Below are 18,854 nucleotides of genomic sequence, written 5' to 3' on the forward strand. Positions count from 1 at the left end.
AGCGAAATGCTATGCGATTTCTTCGTTCTACGGTGCGCTCGTTAAGCGAGGCACCACTGTATACGGATATATTCCAAAGTGCAGGATTTTTATTCACAAGTATTCAGAAAATCTTTGCATCTCATGCATCTCTTAGCATTTATTTTTCTTTTGTATTTTCAGTGTAAAGACTCACCCAACATATTTCTAGCTATTTCAGTGTGCTGATTAACAGTGGAATTCTATGCATGCCATTCATAAATACCCCACTGAATTGAATACTATAGATATATAGAATAGCTTAAATACCCCACAATTTTTCAAATATATTATTATTATCATTACAGTATTATCATTCAAAATCACCAAGTAGTCAAAATTATAAAAACATTGACTAGCATTATATAACAGAGACAAAAACCTAAGTATCTGCTAAATATTGGCTCAGTATGTATGCTGTTCCTAATATTGTTGTTTTTTTGAGCTCTGAGATCTCTAACTGCTTTTATAATGAGGATGATGATCATGATGATGATGATGATGATTATGATTATTGACGTTGCTTCACTGCATACAGTCTCTATAATCTCTGGAGTACTAGATGTTTGAATTCTACAAACAAAGTTATCTTGCAATTTCTATTACACAGGAAGAAGATGATTATCTTTGGATAAATCTACAAGCTAATAACGTAGCTGACAACACAGCAGGAGTCAGTCATTTTCCCAGGTGTCCTTATATCAGTTTATACTTGATTGATCTGGTGAAATTCAGCTGCAGAAATCTTGTGTTTTGCTCCCCAGCAGCGATGTTAAAATATCAGAACAATGCGGATACTGAAACATCAGAAAAGAGTTTAAAGTTAAAAACGAAGAACCCGTCTTCTAGCATACCCCTTGAATCAATGGGAGTCAACTTATTAATGACTTGCCTGAGTCCCCTACACTACAGCTGCCTGGAGTCCTTACAAGGATAAAGGCGGGGTAAATTTTTTTTTAATAAATAAAATATAAGACATGATGTAGGAGCCTCATGGCACAGTGGTACTGCAGCTAACACTCCGGGATTCAATCTCAGGTAGCCCACTCAGCCTTCTATCCTTCTGAGGTTGGTAAAATGAATACCCATCTCACTGGGAGGTGGGGGTGGGGAATGTCTAGCCTGCCTAATTAACTTGTAAACCACCCAAAGAGTGCTTGGAGCTCTATGGGGTGGTATAAGCAGCATGCTTTGCTTTTAGTTTTGTGATGTCATACAGTGTACATATATAATTGTAAAATAACCTGCAAGACAGCTAACACATCATTAAAGTTTTTTGGGGAAACCCTTCTCCACCAGAAGGTTGCCTCACTTCCCGTATTGTAAATCATGTTTACTTTTATTTTCTTCGTCATTTAAATGTAAATGCAGACTTCATTTGTAATTTTGATTGCTCAGGGAAGGGGCATTTCACCAACATATAATCTGACTCTGTTAATTGTTACATCAATGTTTACATCTGTAATCTAAAAGAACCTCCTAGTCCACATCATTACATTTTGTACAGTAATCTGATATTTTCAGATGGGTGAAGAGGCTATTTTTTTAAAGTTACCTTTTCCCTGCACGGAGCAGGTCAAAGCCTTCATTGATTTTTTCAAAAGGCAGCGTATGGGTAATTAATGGATCCAGAGTAAACTTTTTCTGCATGAAATCTGAAACAAGCCTAGGAAGAGAATCTTTACTTTTCCAACCTGCAAATAAAAGTGTACATGCTTTTAAAAAACACCACAGATTACAATGCAATTAAAATATGGATAAATGTCTGTAAATCTCACAAATTTCTAAACTTTATCAATGTGATAAATCATATAAGTCTTTTATAGGCTATGCCAACTAAGGAATTGCAGTGTAAAAATGGAAGGCTGCAAAATTGTAAAGATCACGGGTGTTAAAATTATAGGTACTGTATGTGGATGGGATTTTTAGATTTCTGGGGCTATAAATCCCATAATTCTCTATTCTGGGAGTTCTGCTTGGCAGACAGACAGTTAATACAGCTCACCTTGGAGAAAGGCCTGAACATGAAGATTTTGAGGCTGACTAGGCTTAGGTCTGTCAAACTTCCTGTTGCTGCCCAGGTGCTACCTTATCTGGGAGCTTTCTATCTGGATCGGAAGCCAGGCAGTGCTGGGCCTCACTCAACTTCAGAGACTTCCAGTTGAAACCTTCCTCCAAGTTGAGTCACATTTAGATGTCTGTACGGTGTCTGTCTGTTTGGTAGAACTCACAGAATTGAGAATTATGGGATCTGTAGTCCATGAAATTTTACAAAAACACATTCTTAAGTCAAGTTCAGCTATGCCAAGACAACACTCCCTCCCTCCCTCCCTTCCTCACATTATAAAATGACCACACAATAATAATTATAATAATAATAAATTATAACAGTGGCACAGACAATATAGTGCATATTTGGAGTAAAGCTTATTGTTTGTGAAGTTTAGGACATTTCTGTAACGTGTCTGGCCAAAGTTGAAGTTGCATCCTTTTGGTTTGAATTCCCCTGTGCTATAGTTCGTACAGATTCTGTAACTTTGGTTCCTGCTTGTCCTGTGATAATGGATGTTTCAGTTGGTGTGGCCAAATCTTTGGAGAGGTGCCCAGTTTTTTTGTACAACATCAGTTTCCCCTTCATGCTCTGGAAATCTATGAAAATGTAAACATTTTCCCAAAATCTTCAAGCTTGCTTTGTATCTATGCTTGTTTTCATATCCCGCAGGTGCATTAATTTTTCTTCTTCTGCAATGCTCATTTCTAGGACCTCATTCTGATGTTTTTTTCTGAGCTAGCAGGCCTTTTGGGGGGGTGGAGTAAGGCAGATTTTTAGTGTCTCAAATGCTCATTTTAGTGGATAATCAACACAGCTTTATAGTTATGTTATTATCTTAAAATGGCAGCCACCCCCCCAATACAGAGAACCCTTCATCTTCCTTATCCATATACCACAATGAAACCACCATAATGAGTTTTAGCAGCCGAATAACAAATCTTCTTTGCCCATACCTCCAAAAATAGATCCTTTCCAAGTGCGGCCTGTGAAGATAACTCCCGGGGAGATAGTAATCTCAGATACAGAAGGAGGCACTCCCACAATTATGCTTATTCCATAGTCCATGTGGCAAGAAGCCAAGGCTGCTTTCTGAAGCAAATCCAAAGTTACACATAAGAATCAAGCCAAGGATCTGTCATGCCAACTATGACATAAGCTGCTTTCAAGCCCTGTAACCTTTTATCTTTTTGCATTACTGTGTGAAGGACATTGTGACAGCAGTAAGAAAGAAACCCCAATCCCATAACGACAGTGGGTTGGCTCCTAGGACAATGTAGTTTAAGGAACGTATTGGAAGAGAAGATCTCATTCTTCCTCGCCTTAAACTCCAATCTCTCTGGAGGGTTGAGGAGGGCCCATGCTGGGGTGGTGAGGGACTAAAAAATAGAAAGAGGCTGTCAAAAGACAGAAAAAGGTATCCATGCTTCCTATATTAGTCAAGACAGTCCAGTATTAGGGCATGACTACCCATTGTCTTCAGGCTAGTGTGTTCTCGTTATGCTCCTCTACCCTGTCAAAGGCTTTATATACCCATCTGTAGCGTTCAGCCGTGCCCTCATCTGTCCATCACAGCTGAGCAGTGTAGAAGGTGCCAATGAGTGAACGGAAGGTGATGCTAAAGGGGGAAGGGCTGGATATAAAGGGGGTGTATGGAGTATGAGAGGGAGATTTTGAGAGTTTTAGTGAGTCTGTGAGGCAGTGAGCCAGTGAGTCAGTGAGAGTAGGGTTCTGTTTATTAGAGAGTTCAGTGAGTGAGAGAGATTGATTAGCAACTTGTGATTTACCTATTTCTTATTATTGATTTTATTTCCCAGAATAGAAAACCAAGCTTTTCTGAGAGAAAAGTTGTGAGGAAAGCTTGGGGGGACACAAATAAAAACCCCAGAGGGCAGTTTAAGATCCAACAGAAGGTTGGGGGCCATTTTGTAGGCAAGCCCTCAGATCATAACCAGATCAGAAACCAGAATTTGGAGGGAAAAGGAGTTAAGAGCTCTGGTAATGATCAAATGACCTTTAGAACTTGCTTTTGTTGTGGGCAAAAGGGCCACATTTCAACCCAGTGTGGTAAAAACAGAGAAGTTGAGCCACAAAAAGGAAATTTGCCTAAGCCTAAAGCTGTATACTGTGTGCAGCAGGACCAAGTTACCACTCAGAGGGAGGAGTTAGGCGCCATGGCAACCCAGGCTGAGCTCCCTACACAAGCTGAAAACAGAGAACCAGATCTTCCTGTGGCAGAAATTCGGCATTGTTACCTGATTAAAACGAACCAGGAGCTATTTAAAACTTCTGGTGACAGTATTTATGTTAATAACAATAAATATACAGCTCTGAAGGACTCGTGCTCTCAAGTAACCTTATGTCATCCTGATATTGTCCCTCAGGAATACATTTTGAAAGGGAAAAGCATAACGGTTAAAGGGATTGGAGAAGCAGCTGTTATTCTGCCAGTCGCTGAAATACCAATTAGATATCAAGGGTGGGAAGGAAAATGGTGGGCTGGTGTATCTGCGCAATTGCCAGCGGCGATTTTGATTGGGACTGACCTCTCTGAGCATGTGAAGAGAGTTTTAGTACTGACTCGTTCCCAAAAGGAAAATGAAAGGACAGCTGAGGAAGAAAATGAAAGTCCTATGGAGATAATGACAGACAATAGTGACCCAGCTGAGTTAATACAGCTTAGTAATTGTCAGAATATAATAATTGTCAGAATATAGAATATAGGCCTGAACATGTATAAGTGTATCATTAACGAGATAGCTGCTCCCTTATCTGACCTAACACACAAGAAGAGTACAGATAGTATCCAGTGGACCAGCAGCTGCGAGGAGGTGTTCGCAAAGCTGAAGGAGGCGTTGATGACCAACCCAGTCTTAAGAGCTCCAGATTTCCAGCGCGAGTTCACCATCTTCACCGATGCATCTAACACCGGGTTAGGAGCCATGCTGAGCCAGAGGGGCGACAGTGGAGAACTTCATCCCGTGGCGTACCTGAGCAAAAAGCTGCAGGCGGGCGAAAGACATCTTTCTACCATCAAAAAAGAATGTCTTGCAATAGTGTACACTCTTCAGAAACTCCAGCCATATATATGGGGGAGACATTTTGTCCTGTGTACTGACCATTTCCCATTATTATGGTTAAGGACCATAAAAGCCAACAACAGCAAGCTGATGAGATGGGCCTTGATTCTTCTGGACTTTGATTTCGAGGTACGTGTAATTAAAGGGACTCAAAATGGTGCTGCGGATGCCCTCTCAAGAAGACCCAAAGACTAAATAAGAAGTAAAAGGACTCTAGTATAATGGTGAAAGCAATAAAATGTTCATGTACACATTATTAAATGTTATACGCTGTGTATTCAAAAGAAATTATATGTAAGTATTTAAGTGTTATGGTATGTTATTAAGTATGCACCCGTATAGACAACTGAAGTGCTGAAGTATGTAATGGAATTAGTAACTGGATTGCAAAGTTAATATATAGCATGCAGGTAAGATGTTGATTTATTGTAGATGTTCAAATGTGGTACGTCTGAATGTAATTTGTGTAAATGTCGTGTTAAGTTTGTGTGTAATATTGTAATGATTTGATAAGTTAAGTTCCTCGTTGTTCATGAGGGTAAAGCACTATAGCTTTCCCCCCATGAAACAACTTGTTAAGGGGGGAGGTCTGTAGCGTTCAGTCCTGCCCTCACCTGTCCGTCACAGCTGAGCAGTGTAAAAGGAGCCAATGAGTGAATGGAAGGTGGTGCTAAAGGGGGAAGGGCTGGATATAAAGGGGGGTGTATGGAGTATGAGAGGGAGATTTTGAGAGTTTTAGTGAGTCTGTGAGGCAGTGAGCCAGTGAGTCAGTGAGAGTAGGGTTCTGTGTATTAGAGAGTTCAGTGAGTGAGAGAGATAGATTAGCAACTTGTGATTTACCTATTTCTTATTATTGATCAAATAAACAAGTTTAAGTTTCAATGAAACACATGTCTCAGTGAATGATTGGTATTGAAACAGCAATACCTGGTGGCAGCAACTTGGGAAGAAGAGTGAGCACCTCCTGGAGGCCTGAGTTAGTAGAGGCTTCAGTGTGCCCGCTACACCATCATCATTTTGTATTTTACCACAGAAATAAAATGCATCTCACCATGATGGGGAAAGGTCTTATCAGGTGACCAGTGTGCTTGTTTTGTGTCTTTGTTTAGTCCAATTTACAAAGAGCCAGAAGGAGTCTTGACATTGTTATCTGGCCAAAGTCACTAAGAAAGAACACAGGTCATTCGGCTGGAGCCTTCCGTATTACACATTTTATTTCTATGTTAAAATAAAACTTGATGATGAGTGTATAAAGCTTTTGACAGGATAGGGAACCGTAAGGAGAACAAACTGATCGGAAGATACAGGGTGATGAGGCTCTAACTCCATATATTTAAATCCCTGCTGTAAACTGGTAGAGTGGCATTGCCATTTACAACTCACCGATCTTCTGGACAACAAAAACAACAATTGGCAAAAGCAGGAGATGAAATAAAACAAATCTTAGAGTGAAATGTTTTAATGCTACCTATAAGCTTTGTTTATATTGCTCGGGACGAATCCCCATCTTATATCAGGTGAGAAGCTGGGAGTGAAGCTAGTGTATAGTACCTAAACATTTCATGCTTAGATCTGGTTTTCCTTAATTTCTTGTAAATTTGTAAGCCACTGTTTTTGTTATTATCCAGAATATTTTCTTTTAACTCACACACCTCAAAACCCTTCCCAAAGCTGTTTGTTGGAGCAGAATCTACAGAGAAAGCAGAGGCAAATAAATAATGGGTATGTTCCCCAGATCTGCACCATAATACTTGCTGTATGAACCTACCATGGTTTCTGGGCGCCCAACCACCTCAAACGAATACTCAACACCTTCTCCATCCGTCAAGTCAAACAACACTTCATTGATGGGCTTCTTGTAATCCAGCGGGTTGATACACTCGGTGGCTCCCAGCTCTTTAGCCTTGGGAAACTTATCCTTGTTGATGTCAACTCCAATGATGCGGGAAGCCCCAGCCGCTTTACAGCCCATGACCACTGAGAGGCCAACTCCTCCCAAGCCAAAGACTGCACAGGTAGACCCAGGCCGCACCTACATCAGCATCAAAATAGTAGAACCTAATTTGGAAAATCTTTATTAATCTGAAATTCTTCCATTACAATAAGCACATGCATGAGTGCTCGCATGCAAACACACACACATACACACACAAAACACTTATACAGCCATTATACACCTAATCTCTTATATGTTTAATTTTGTACTGAAAATGCCATTTCATTGGTTGAATCTTAAGTATTCAAATTATTGAGAGGGAAGACAGAAATATTTATACCGGCTTTAGGATGGTAGTGGTCAGTTCACTGGATAGTCCTCAGTTCTGCCAGGACCATGATATAGCTGTTCAGGAGGCTAGTTGGAGTTTGGCAGGAGCTCCGTGCATGAAGCCAATTCTCAGGAAAGGAAATACCAGACTAGTATGAAAGCCCAGCAATTGAGGTTTAAATAGGTTGGTTTGGTTAAATCTCTCAAAACCTGCCCTAAGTGGTGTTTCTCACTGTACTTGTTGTTGATTTTAATCCTTTCAATGCACTTAGTTGATTCTAATGGGTTTTTATGGTGGACTTGGTATTACAGTGGGCCCTTGATTTACAGACGGCTTGACTTACAGACTTTTTGAGTTACAGACTTCTCTGGCCGCAAAATTTAGGTTTGACTTGCAGCCTGAGAATTGACTTACAGACCAGAAAAAAACCAAAATTGAACAAAAACGGCCTGTTACGGGATTAATCGGTTTTCAATGCACTGTAGGTCAATGGAGACTTGACTTACAGACTTTTTGACTTGAGAACCGCCTTCCAATACGGATTAAGTTCTCAAGTCAAGACCCCACTGTACTTTCTAGTGAAAAAGTGGGGTAAAATTACAATTAACCACCACTACCACCTTTGGTACAGAACGTGGTGGCACTGCGGGCTAAACCGCAGAAGTCTGTGCTGCAGGGTCAGAAGACCAGCAGTCGTAAGATTGAATCCATGCAATGGAGTGAGCTCCCGTTGCTTGTCCCAGCTCCTGCCAACCTAGCGGTTCGAAAGCATGCAAATGCGAGTAGATAAATAGGGACCACTTCAATGGGAAGGTAACAGCGTTCCGTGTCTAAGTCGCACTGGCCATGTGACCACAGAAGATTGTCTTCGGACTAAATGCTGGCTCTATTGCTTGGAAATGGGGATGAGCACCGCCCCCTAGAGTCGAACACGACTGGACAAAAATTGTCAAGGGGAACCTTTACCTTTACGTTTTTTTACCACCTTTGGTACCTTTGCCAGTAGCTAGCTGCAGTCATTACAGCACATTTTATGCTTTACAACACATGGTCTCCAGTTTCTTTCCTATATGATGAAGATGAAAGGACTAGAAATGAGGTCAGGTGGAGAGGTTCCTTGCCTAGTAATAAGCCATTTATGACTAGAAAGGCCCTGCCATGGTTGAGAGCAGAAGAAAGAGCCTCATACCTGACCCCAGAGGATACATGAGGTGATGGTCCCTTGGGTGGTGAAAGAACCAACTCTTTTTCTAGTTCAGCAACAGCTTTGGAGTGATGCTCCAGTTTTGAGCCTGGGTGCATGAAACTAACTAGCAAATAATCATGGCATGCAATTCATAATATATCTGAAAACAGTAAACTAAACTAAATGTCCTATTGATAACAATGTATAAACAAAATCAAACAATTGTGAGAAAACATTCAGAAAAAGCAATTACAGTGGAGTCTCAACTGAAAATATAGGGATCCCAGAAATCCACCATATTGCACATCATTTGTGCTGTGATCCTTACCTTTGCAGAATTTAGGGCTGCCCCGTAGCCAGTAGAAAATCCACAGCTAATGAGACACACTTTTTCAAGAGGAGCGGAAGCATCGATTTTGACCACAGAATCCTCATGGACCACTGTGTATTCTGAGAAGGTGCTGGTGCCCACAAAATTGTGGATTGGCTTTCCTTTGTATGTGAACCTGGAGGTTCCATCATACATTAATCCAGTGGGTGTACCAAAGCTTTAATATATAGAGAAGGAAATTGAAGCATTGGTTGTTGTTCTCACCAAGGGCATGAAAAAATATTGCACAGGTATAGGTGTAGTACCTTCTAAAACTGTGACAAATGATAACAGAAACTCACTCAGTCTTTTTGCACATGTTGCCTCTGGGATGTCTGCAGGAGCTGCATTCCCCACATTGTGGCAGAGAGATTGGAATGACTTTATCTCCTGAATATTACCACCAAAGAAAGAAAGAAAGAAAGAAAGAAAGAAAGAAAGAAAGAAAGAAAGAGAGAGAGAGAGAAAGCGAGAGAGAGAGAGAGAGAGAGAGAGAGAGAGAGAGACCCTGGTGAAATTGCTTGGAAGTTCCAGACAGTTGAATGGCATGAGATTGGACACAAGTAAAATGGAGACATTTGTGCAGCAATGACAATATCCAGTTGATGCATATCCTACTGTTCATTATTGCTAATTCCTTTTTGTTGTGATGGAGCCCAACAGGTTTTGAGCAGATATCATAAGATCATAAAAGGAACCATGTTTGAAAGCCCTATCTAATTCAACATTTGGCTTCCAACATACCATCGGGTGCTTGTAGGAAGCCCACAGGCAGGACATGAGGGATATTCTGCAACTGTGTAGAACAGCTACAAAGAAAGGAAGGGTTTAAGAGTGCTCTGCCCCCCTATATGTATATGCATATTTCTGGAATGCTTTCTTAATAAAATTTTGCCTGACGTTCCCCACTTAAGCACATTTTTATTCAATGAATTTTTTAGTTTCCATTGTTTGTTTACTTTTGTCCTTAGAGAGGAGTCCTCCAAAGGATGTGCCATTTTCTTCTCCTTTTTTATCACTTACAAAGATGTAGCCATGCCTGTCGGTTTCAGCATGCTGGTAAACAAGTAAGCAAGAGAATAGCATGTGGATTTTAATGCAAAACTGCTCACACCGAAGTTAATCTGTCAGTGTTAAAGATACCACAATATTTTGTACTTAGTTTTTTTTTTTTTCATTTTCTCTTCTTTTTTTGAGTTGGAGATCATGGGACATATCAAGAGTCATATCCTAACTGTTAAGTATCTAGTGTGAAATACTCAAGTGCTGCAGTCTTATAGCTGAAGCTGTAGATCCCACCTTCTTTAGTGTCCAGTTAACTTCCATGTTAACTGAGCAAAATCTGTACAAATTAGTACAAGGAAAAGGCTCATGAAAGGAAAAAAATTAGGCAGACTCAGGAGAAGGGAAGAGCTGTACAAAATGAGATAGCAGGATCATTGTTTGGCTGTTGGACATGCTTCATGCACAGAGAGCATAAGGCATAATCCCAATTGATGCTAGTTAAAATACATCAGAAAGATTTCTGCCTGGCATATTAGGAATCTACAGGATCTGAGTTTGCATGTCATGGTAAACCCATATTCTTAAGATATTTCACTTCCCATGAGCACAACAGTGTGATAGTGCACATTGCACATTTGCTCTTGTTGCAGTCCAGACCTCATGAATAATTAACCAGACATGGAGAGTCTGCAGTTTAACTGGTCCCACTGCAGTAGGACTGCAAGACCATCATAAACCAGCATGCTGCCTCATTCACAGTGAACCCATTGGCTAAACTCAAAGAAAGTCACCGTATTTGAAATAGGTGTTGCTGATTGTGACGTGTGCCATGACGTCACCTGCCTGTCTTGGCTAAGGCTGGAGTTTCCTGGCCTATGGCAGGGCAGGAGGTGGGTCTAAAAGGGGTGGAGTTTTGGTATATAAGGGGGGAGTGCAAAGAGGGGAGATTTAATTAGAGAGTTGGGGAATTAGAGAGTTGGAGAGTGAGAGGGTTAGATATAGGTTAGGTAATTGAGTAATTGAGTGTTAAGTAACAAAGAACTGTGCAGGGTTAAGGTCTGAGAAATATAGTGTGACAAGTGATTCATTTACTCAGTGCTTTACATTTTATTTTTGTATTCAATAAATCATCATTTTTATTTTGAAATCCATACTAAGTCTGAAGTGTCAGGTTTATGTGTGGTTGGTGGCAGCGAAGTTGTGTGTGTGTGTGTGAAGGATCGTGACCTGTCATCTCTTGTGGTGACATAGGAGGAGGTGGCAGTCGCGACACTGATTTATAAAAAAAGACAAAGTGGGGATGCCAATCTCAGCTGCAAATATTCAGATCCGTTCTGAGTGCTGCTAGCTTTGAAGGTCAAAAGTTCTGGCACATGGACAATGGTAAGGGGCAAAGTCACAGACGGACATAGAGATGGTGGTTAGCAAACTCCAACAAGAATGGAACTAATAGCCAAAGATATTCTGTGGCTGATAGTGGAAAGAACAGTGGCCTAGGCATGTGGCTGCATTATAGTGTAGGCGGTCAAACAAAAAGGGAAACTTCCAGTATAGGTAACTGGAAGTTTTGTAAAAACCCAACAGGTAGAGAACTGTTTATTCATGTGTTTTTGATGCTTTTAGTCAAAATAATCTTTTATCAGATAAATTCTGAATAATGAAGTTATCAAGCTCAATTTGGTTTTCCTTGGGTAATGAAAAGAACAGTTAAATATGCTTATACATCCTGTTGCTTTTTACTCTTTTAAGTACTTCCATCCTTTCCTAGTGGTTTGCTTTATTGTTGCCAAAAATGTTGTTTGTCTTGTATTTGTCTTGTATGTGTTTAGCCATACCTGGTTGCATACTGGTAACTCCTTCCCCAACACTTTCCACAACACCAGCTGCTTCATGGCCAAGAATAATGGGGAAATTCACCTTTACTGCACCACTCAGGATGTGGTCATCTGAGCCGCAGATGCCAGAAGCCAAAATCTGGAATGGAAGTGGAAGACATGTTAGCGGCAGCTGCAGAACTCAGCTCAGCACTATCAACTTTGGTGGGGTTGCTTAGAGTTCCCATCATCTAGTAAACAGTGGGTGTGTGGCTGCCAAGGGCCTGAAAATGGTGACACACATTGAAAACAGTTTACCATGGGCCACAAAGAACTGGAATCAGATTTATTAACTATAATAGCTTCTCCAAAGAAGCCTAGGAACTGAGTGTAATATCGTGAGGATAGGAAACTCTCTGGTAGAAAAATATTCTCCTCGCTCTATCCACAAAGTATGTGACTGGAATGTTTTAAGTCCACAGTACAAATTTGCCTTAAAATCAATGCCCAACGTTTACCCCACTGATTATGGGCTTTGAATCATGATTTGCACATGCTGAATCATGGCCGAATACTGTAGCTCATATAGGCTTCTAGCTATCTAGTCAGAGATTGGGAGTTTGATTCCCCTGTGGTCCTCCTGGGAGAAGAGCCAGCCTGTTCAGCTTTAGGCAGGCTTGCCATTCCCAGATCACCTTGAGAAGGGAATGATTTACTACTCCTGAGTACTCGACTTACGAACGTCTCCATTTACGAACATTTCAAGTTATGAATGGCTCTGTTCCCAAAATGCTGCTTCGACTTGTGAACAGAACTTTGACTTACGAACGAAAAAACGTTCCTGCCCTTATTTTGACCTAAGTTCATCTTAGGTCAAAAGAAAAAAAATGAAAAAATCCCCCTAGTGGTAGAGTATGGATTAATCAAGTTTGCATTATTTCTTTGCGAACAGCGCCTCGCCATAAGAACAAAAAACAGCTGGAAGGGATTAAATGGTTTTCAATGCATTCCTATGAGAAGTTTTGCCTGAACTTACGAACTTTTCGACGTGATTCTTTTTTCATTTTGGCTAATGTTATAAATGTACTACTGAGCTTACACAGAGGAAGATGTGTGACTTTCCATTGGTAGACATTGGGAGGGATTTTCTCAGATTTCTTAGATTGACCTTTACCTCCTCTGACCTATGCTGACATAAATTGATATTCTTTGGGTTGCTAATGTCACTTCCTTCCTTCTCACATTTCTCTCTTCAACTGCTATAAGTCACAGACAGAGAAGACATCTTGTCAATTTATTGGGCTATAAAATGGCCCCACAAGGGACCTAGAGATGCTGAAATCTCAGAGAAACTTCCCTTGACTCTCCTCTACAATCCTAACAAGTTTGGTGAAGATTGGGTTTCAGGCATCTGAGTTACACACCCACAAAGAGACCCCCACAGGAAAGTTCCCCCCAGGTACCTAGAGAACACCAAAATCTCAGAGAAGTTTTCCCCCACTCACCTCTACAATCCCTCCAAGTTTGGTGAATATAGGGTTTTCTACAAGCCAGCTGCTAAAGGGGTCTTTCCAAGAGGGCATCCATGTTGTGGGTGTATAACTTGGATGTCTGAATCCCAATCTTCACCAAATGTGGAGGGATTGTACAGGAGAGCCAGGGGAAGCCTTTCTGTGATTTTTTGGTATCTTTAGGTTCTTGGGGAGCCATTTTATAGGGTTTTAAATGTGTCAATTTGTCAGGGAAAAATGTAAAACTCATGATTCATGATTCATTGACCTTTACAAATCTCAAATCAAAATGAATTGCCATTTTTTCAATTCGTGCCCAACTCTAATCTACAGCTAATTCACATGTGGATCTGCCTCACCTTTTCTCCAGGTGAACAGCAAAATCTCTCTCCCTATTCCACATGTACAATCTAATCAGATTCACAAATCTGAACTTAGCACAGAAGTTCTTCTCTGTCACACCTGAGAGCAACAGTTAAGATCAGGGCCAGGGTGTCAAGAGAGATGGTAGATGGGACCTGCCCCCGTCTCCTGCAACTCCTGGTTTGGGAAGCTGCCAAACGTCAGGTGTAAAGTACACTTTGCCTGAGCACACTGTAGAGCTATGTTTGATAAGAAATTTAAAAAAGGGTGTAGATAAGCACGGGCGAGTCTTTGGAAAAGTTAGGTTTAGGAAGTATAACTCCCAGAATGCTGCATCCAGCATGGTCTCTGTCAGATTCTGGGAGCTGTAGTTTGTTAAACAAAATAAATAAAAAACGTTTCTCAGCGCTAGGTCTTTGCCTTTCTCATGGAAATACAAACAAACAATTCAGATGTGGAAGTGCAAAGTTCACCAGCTGAAGAGTTGGCTCTCAGTGCCCTGGTGCTCACCCAGAGTTCCTAGAAAACCTGATCCAAAGCTACTTCTCCCGTGGCTCTGTTTTGCCCTTCCTTCCATAAAATGTATAGAGCGGGACAAGAAAAACGCCACCCCATTCCACGTGCGCAGTCTCATCAGATTGGCAAATCTGAATTCCCCATAGAAAGTGACATCCTCTAGAACAGTGGTTCTTAACCTTTGTTACTCGGATGTTTTTGAACTGCAACTCCCAGAAACCCCAGCCAGCACAGTTGGTGGTGAAGGCTTCTGGGAGTTGCAGTCCAAAACTCTTGAGTAACCAAGGTTAAGAATCAGTTCTCTAGAACATCTGGGGGTAATAGGCTCTCAAGAAAAATGGCAGAAGGGACCTCCCCCCCCCCCCCCCGTCTCCTGCAACTCCTACTTCAGGAAGCTGCCACACTCTGCCTTAGAGGCGAGCTGGGCAAATTTGAGAAAAATGAGTGTAGATGCTACTGGTCAGCAGCCTTAACCCAGGATGGGGTTTGTCTCTCTTACCTTAATGCGAACTTTATGTGCTTTTGGTGGAGCCACTTCTATTTCCACAATGCTAAATGGTTTCTTCGGTTCCCAGACTACAGCTGCTTTGCATTTGATGACCTGTGAAAACAACTGAAGATGAGATGGGCTTCTCCATTCAGCTAAAGTTGACCCTCTGCACTTGTATCCTGGCATTAAGCACAATTCCTTTCTTCCTTAGATGTACAGTACATGTACAGTATATGCAAGTTTGCATTGCTGTTTACAACAGCATATACTTTGAACAATATTCTATGGTCTTGTTTCAAAGACTGAATGAAGGATTCTGTGCTAAGACTCTAAACTGTCTCTATGCAGCCTCGCAGCATTGCCATCCTAATGTATACTCTATTAATAAATGCAATCTGAAACGTAGTGAGAGTTTTAATCCCCCCCTCCATTTACAGGGCCTCTCATAATCTGTGTTCTCTGCATTCCTTTCTCTGTGAAACTACTTTCCTTGTAGTAAAACTGTGCAAGGCTGCAGCCTCAAAAAGTTGCAAGCAGCTCTACAAGTGCCTTCCTTGAAAAGCAGTTTTACACACTTGCTGTCTGAAATGGTACAGTGCATTCTTCTCTATCTCGACTTGATTCCCATGACATTCTTCCATCTGTGGAAGGCTGATAAAAACATTGAGAACAAAGGCTTTCTCCTGTGGTAGGAGAAGGAGGGTTTCAGCTTTTCAAAAAGAGCGGATTATCTAATTGTTTTAAACTAAAAATAAAGGTCAAGCAACAGTGTTTTTTAAAAGTTTAACCCTTAACCACCTTTGCTTATGGTCAGTGGTTCTGTAAGCCTTTTTTAAAAAAAAAAAAATTAGATGCCATTGATCTCTGGTGTGAAAAAAGAATATCATTGCCTTTAGTCTGCAAGAACCTGAACAGAGCTGTTAATGACAGGACGTTTGAAAGGCATGCATTCACAGGATCTCTGTAAGTCAGAAGTACTTTCATAGCTCATAATAACAAATCTTTGGAATAAAGAAGCAATCTTAAAAGAAATTATCTACTTACTTTCCCTGCAGTGCTCATTGCTATAGGCTTTGTAACGCCTCTGCTTCTCTGTGTTGCTTCACTGCTTTCTGGCTGCCTTCCTAGATGTACAAAGGTTCACATGGAGCACAGCTTTGGCAAGGACAGGCCTTGGTTTCAACTGACATTAGCATTTTTCAAGCCCCTCCTAAGAAACTTAACCATTCCTGCCACATTATTTCCTCCTGTTGTTTTATTACACTGAGTGACTCAGATTAGAGCTTTTCAGGAATTTCAAGCAGTCATTCAATGTATTTTAAATAAATCTGGAAAAAAGCAGATTTTGAATCCTTAAGAAATTATGCTCTTATGATAAGAGTGCTTATGATAAGAAGTTCATTGCGTCAAAGAAAGAGAATAATTGTGACTGGAGATACATGTCCAGACTTCACTATGAGATTAGTGTCTTTCTAGGAGTTCTCAAGGTCAAATGTGCGCTCAAACAATGACCAAAGAAAAGTACAAAACATTCTTTTGTTGTTGTTTAGTCGTTTAGTTGTGTCTGACTCTTCGTGACCCCATGGACCAGAGCATGCAAGGCCTTCCTGTTTTCCACTGCCTCCCGGCGTTGGGTCAAATTCATGTTGGTTGCTTCAGTGACACTGTCCAACCATCTCATCCTCTGTTGTCCCCTTCTCTTCCTGCCTTCACTCTTTCCCTACTAGAACTTTGCCTTTCTCATGGAAATATGAACAAACAATTCGGATGTGGAAGTGAAAAGTTCACCAGCTGAAGCGTTGGCTCTCAGTGCCCTGGTGCTCACCCAGAGTTCCTAGAAAACCTGATCCAAAGTGACTTCTCCTGTGGCACTGTTTTGACTTTCCTTCCATAAAATGTATAGAGCTGGACAAGAAAAACTCCACCCCATTCCACATGCACAATCCCATCAGACTGGCCAATCTGAATTCACAATAGAAAGTGTCATCCTCTAGAACATCTGAGGGGGTAATAGGATCTGAAGAAAAATGGTAGATGGGACCTTCCCCCCCCCCATTCTTCTGCAAGTCCTGCTTCAGGAAGCTGCCCACATTCTGCCATAGAGTAGAGCTGAGCAAATCTGAGAAAAATGAGTGTAGATGCTACTGGTCCACTGCCTTAACCCCGGATAGGGTTTTGTCTGTCTTAGCTTAATGCGAACTTCATGTGCTTTGGGTGGAGCCACTTCTATTTCCACAATGCTAAATGGTTTCTTTGGTTCCCAGACTACAGCTGCTTTGCATTCCTATGAAAAGAACCGAAGATGAGATGGTCTTCTATATACAACTACCAAGTTAATCCTCTGCATGTTTATTCTGGAGGAACCATGGTTTCTTTCCTGCTTAGAGGTCTATAAGCATATTCCTATGGTTATTTTTAAAAAGGGCATACTCTTAACAATATTCTATGGGTTCCTCCGAGGTATAGATGAAGGCCTCCATATAATAGCTTAAATTGTTTCCACAACAGAAGATCAATTGGTATTCTATATACAACTATTGAATTGGTCCTCTGCAAGTTTATTCTGGCATTAAGCATGATTTTTTCCTTCTTAACAATGTATATCCAAGTTTTTATAGCTGTTTAGAACAGAGTATACTTTCAATGATATTCTATAGGCTTGTTTCGAAGGCTGGATGAAGGGCTATGTGTTAAGACTCTCTCAACTTTATGCAACCTCACAACACTGCCATCCTAAAGTGTATTACTGTATACAGTATTGTTAACAAGAACAAGCTTAAATAGAGTGAAGGTTTTAACTTTTTCCCTCCATTTACAAGTTCTCTTATTATAATGCAAGACCCTGAACTGTGTTCTGGGAATGACTGACACTGTTTTCTCTGGGGTACAACTGTGCAGAGTTGTAGCTGAAAAACCTTGCAGAAAGCTGTATAGGTACTTTCTCTGCGAAGTATTTTTGCACACTTGCTGTCTGAAATGGCAGAGTCCATTCTTCTGCCTATTGACTTGAGTCCCATGATATTCTTTTCCACTGCAGCGACACTTCTGGATTTCATTATGAGTGACTAATTCAGGGAGTCGCCAGGTAGGTATATACGCTGTTGTTTCAGCTATGTTCCTTTCAACATTTATTCCATAGAAATATGAAATGTTAGTGCTAATCACAAATAGATAACGACATTATAAATATGTTATTTATGTTGTTCAATCAGCAGAACCTGTGTATTTCAAAAGCCGTTATAGCTGCGCTATTTTGTCTTGCTTCTGGCTGTGCAATCACCTTTATTGCTCCTTTGGGGCTGTTGCTGAGCATGTCCAGATTTCATCACTGTTCATGCACAGAGTGGGGGACGGTGTAGGAGTGAATCCTGCTCCTTTTGTCTCCCTACTGTTTGCACTGATAAGGACTATGACTGCAGTGCAGTTTCTAAGCTGTGTTTTAGAAGTATTCTTTGTTCCTGGTTTAGCACTATAGTACCAGCCTTAACAGTATACTGCTAAAGTGATGCAGTACTAATTCATATGCTTGCCATGTCTTCCTGGTTCAGTAGCACTTCACTTGCTGAGCATTTCAAAAAGTGAGTGAGAGGTAGGGAGAGAAGATTTTAATGCCAGCCAAAGGGATGGGTTAGGGGTGGTGATAATGATGCAGAAGGAGGGAGGGAGGAATGGGGCTGTACAAATTGTAGAAATTCACCTTTCTGGGGTAATAAAACATTTGTGGAAGAAAGGTAACCATGATTTCAATAACAGGTTGTGGTTCAGAGAAGATTGCTATTAATTAATTAATTGCATTCATTCAATCATTCATTCAAAAAAGTTAAAAGTTAAAATGATAAATTATTACAATATTTAAAAAGAATTAAACATATATTAAAGAAGGCCCTTAAAAGAAGCCTGGAAATACAACCATAGTCCATTAATGAATTTTTAAAATGCCAGTTTTGTTTGTTTGTTTGTTTGTTTGTTTGTTTGCTTGTTTGTGTGTGTGTGTGTCTGTCTGTCTGTCTGTCTGTCTGTCTGTCTGTCTGTCTATCTATCTATCTATCTATCTATCTATCTATCTATCTATCTATCTATCTATCTATCTATCTATCTATCTATCTATCTATCTATCTTTTATCCCACCTTTCTCCTTAAAACGGGCCCAAGGCAGCTTACATCATTAAGACAGTATTTTAAAG

General features: G+C 40.7%; 1 protein-coding gene across 1 annotated transcript; it reads right to left on the reverse strand.

Moving 5' to 3' along the window:
* Positions 1-642: 642 nt before the first annotated feature.
* Positions 643-15,868, reverse strand: LOC140707632 (alcohol dehydrogenase 1B-like). The gene is made up of 9 exons (XM_073001890.2): positions 15,715-15,868; positions 14,680-14,781; positions 11,812-11,950; positions 9,274-9,361; positions 8,930-9,149; positions 6,917-7,180; positions 3,025-3,160; positions 1,574-1,712; positions 643-815 (listed from the first exon to the last, which is right to left on the reverse strand). Exons 1-9 carry the CDS (start codon positions 15,730-15,732, stop codon positions 791-793), a joined length of 1,131 nt encoding a protein of 376 aa, XP_072857991.2. The 5' UTR covers positions 15,733-15,868; the 3' UTR covers positions 643-790.
* Between the last annotated feature and the right edge of the window lie 2,986 nt (positions 15,869-18,854).

The sequence above is a fragment of the Pogona vitticeps genome, chromosome 5, assembly GCF_051106095.1.
Source record: "Pogona vitticeps strain Pit_001003342236 chromosome 5, PviZW2.1, whole genome shotgun sequence".
Taxonomy (NCBI): domain Eukaryota; kingdom Metazoa; phylum Chordata; class Lepidosauria; order Squamata; family Agamidae; genus Pogona; species Pogona vitticeps.

Bases quoted from the DNA above. Each gene is read 5' to 3' on its own strand.
- LOC140707632 (XM_073001890.2), bottom strand. The intron at 3,161-6,916 runs GTAGGTTCATAC...GATTTGCTTCAG, and splicing joins TTGGGCGCCCAGAAACCATG to AAAGCAGCCTTGGCTTCTTG. The intron at 816-1,573 runs GTAACTTTAAAA...CTGATGTTTCAG, and splicing joins CTGCTCCGTGCAGGGAAAAG to TATCCGCATTGTTCTGATAT.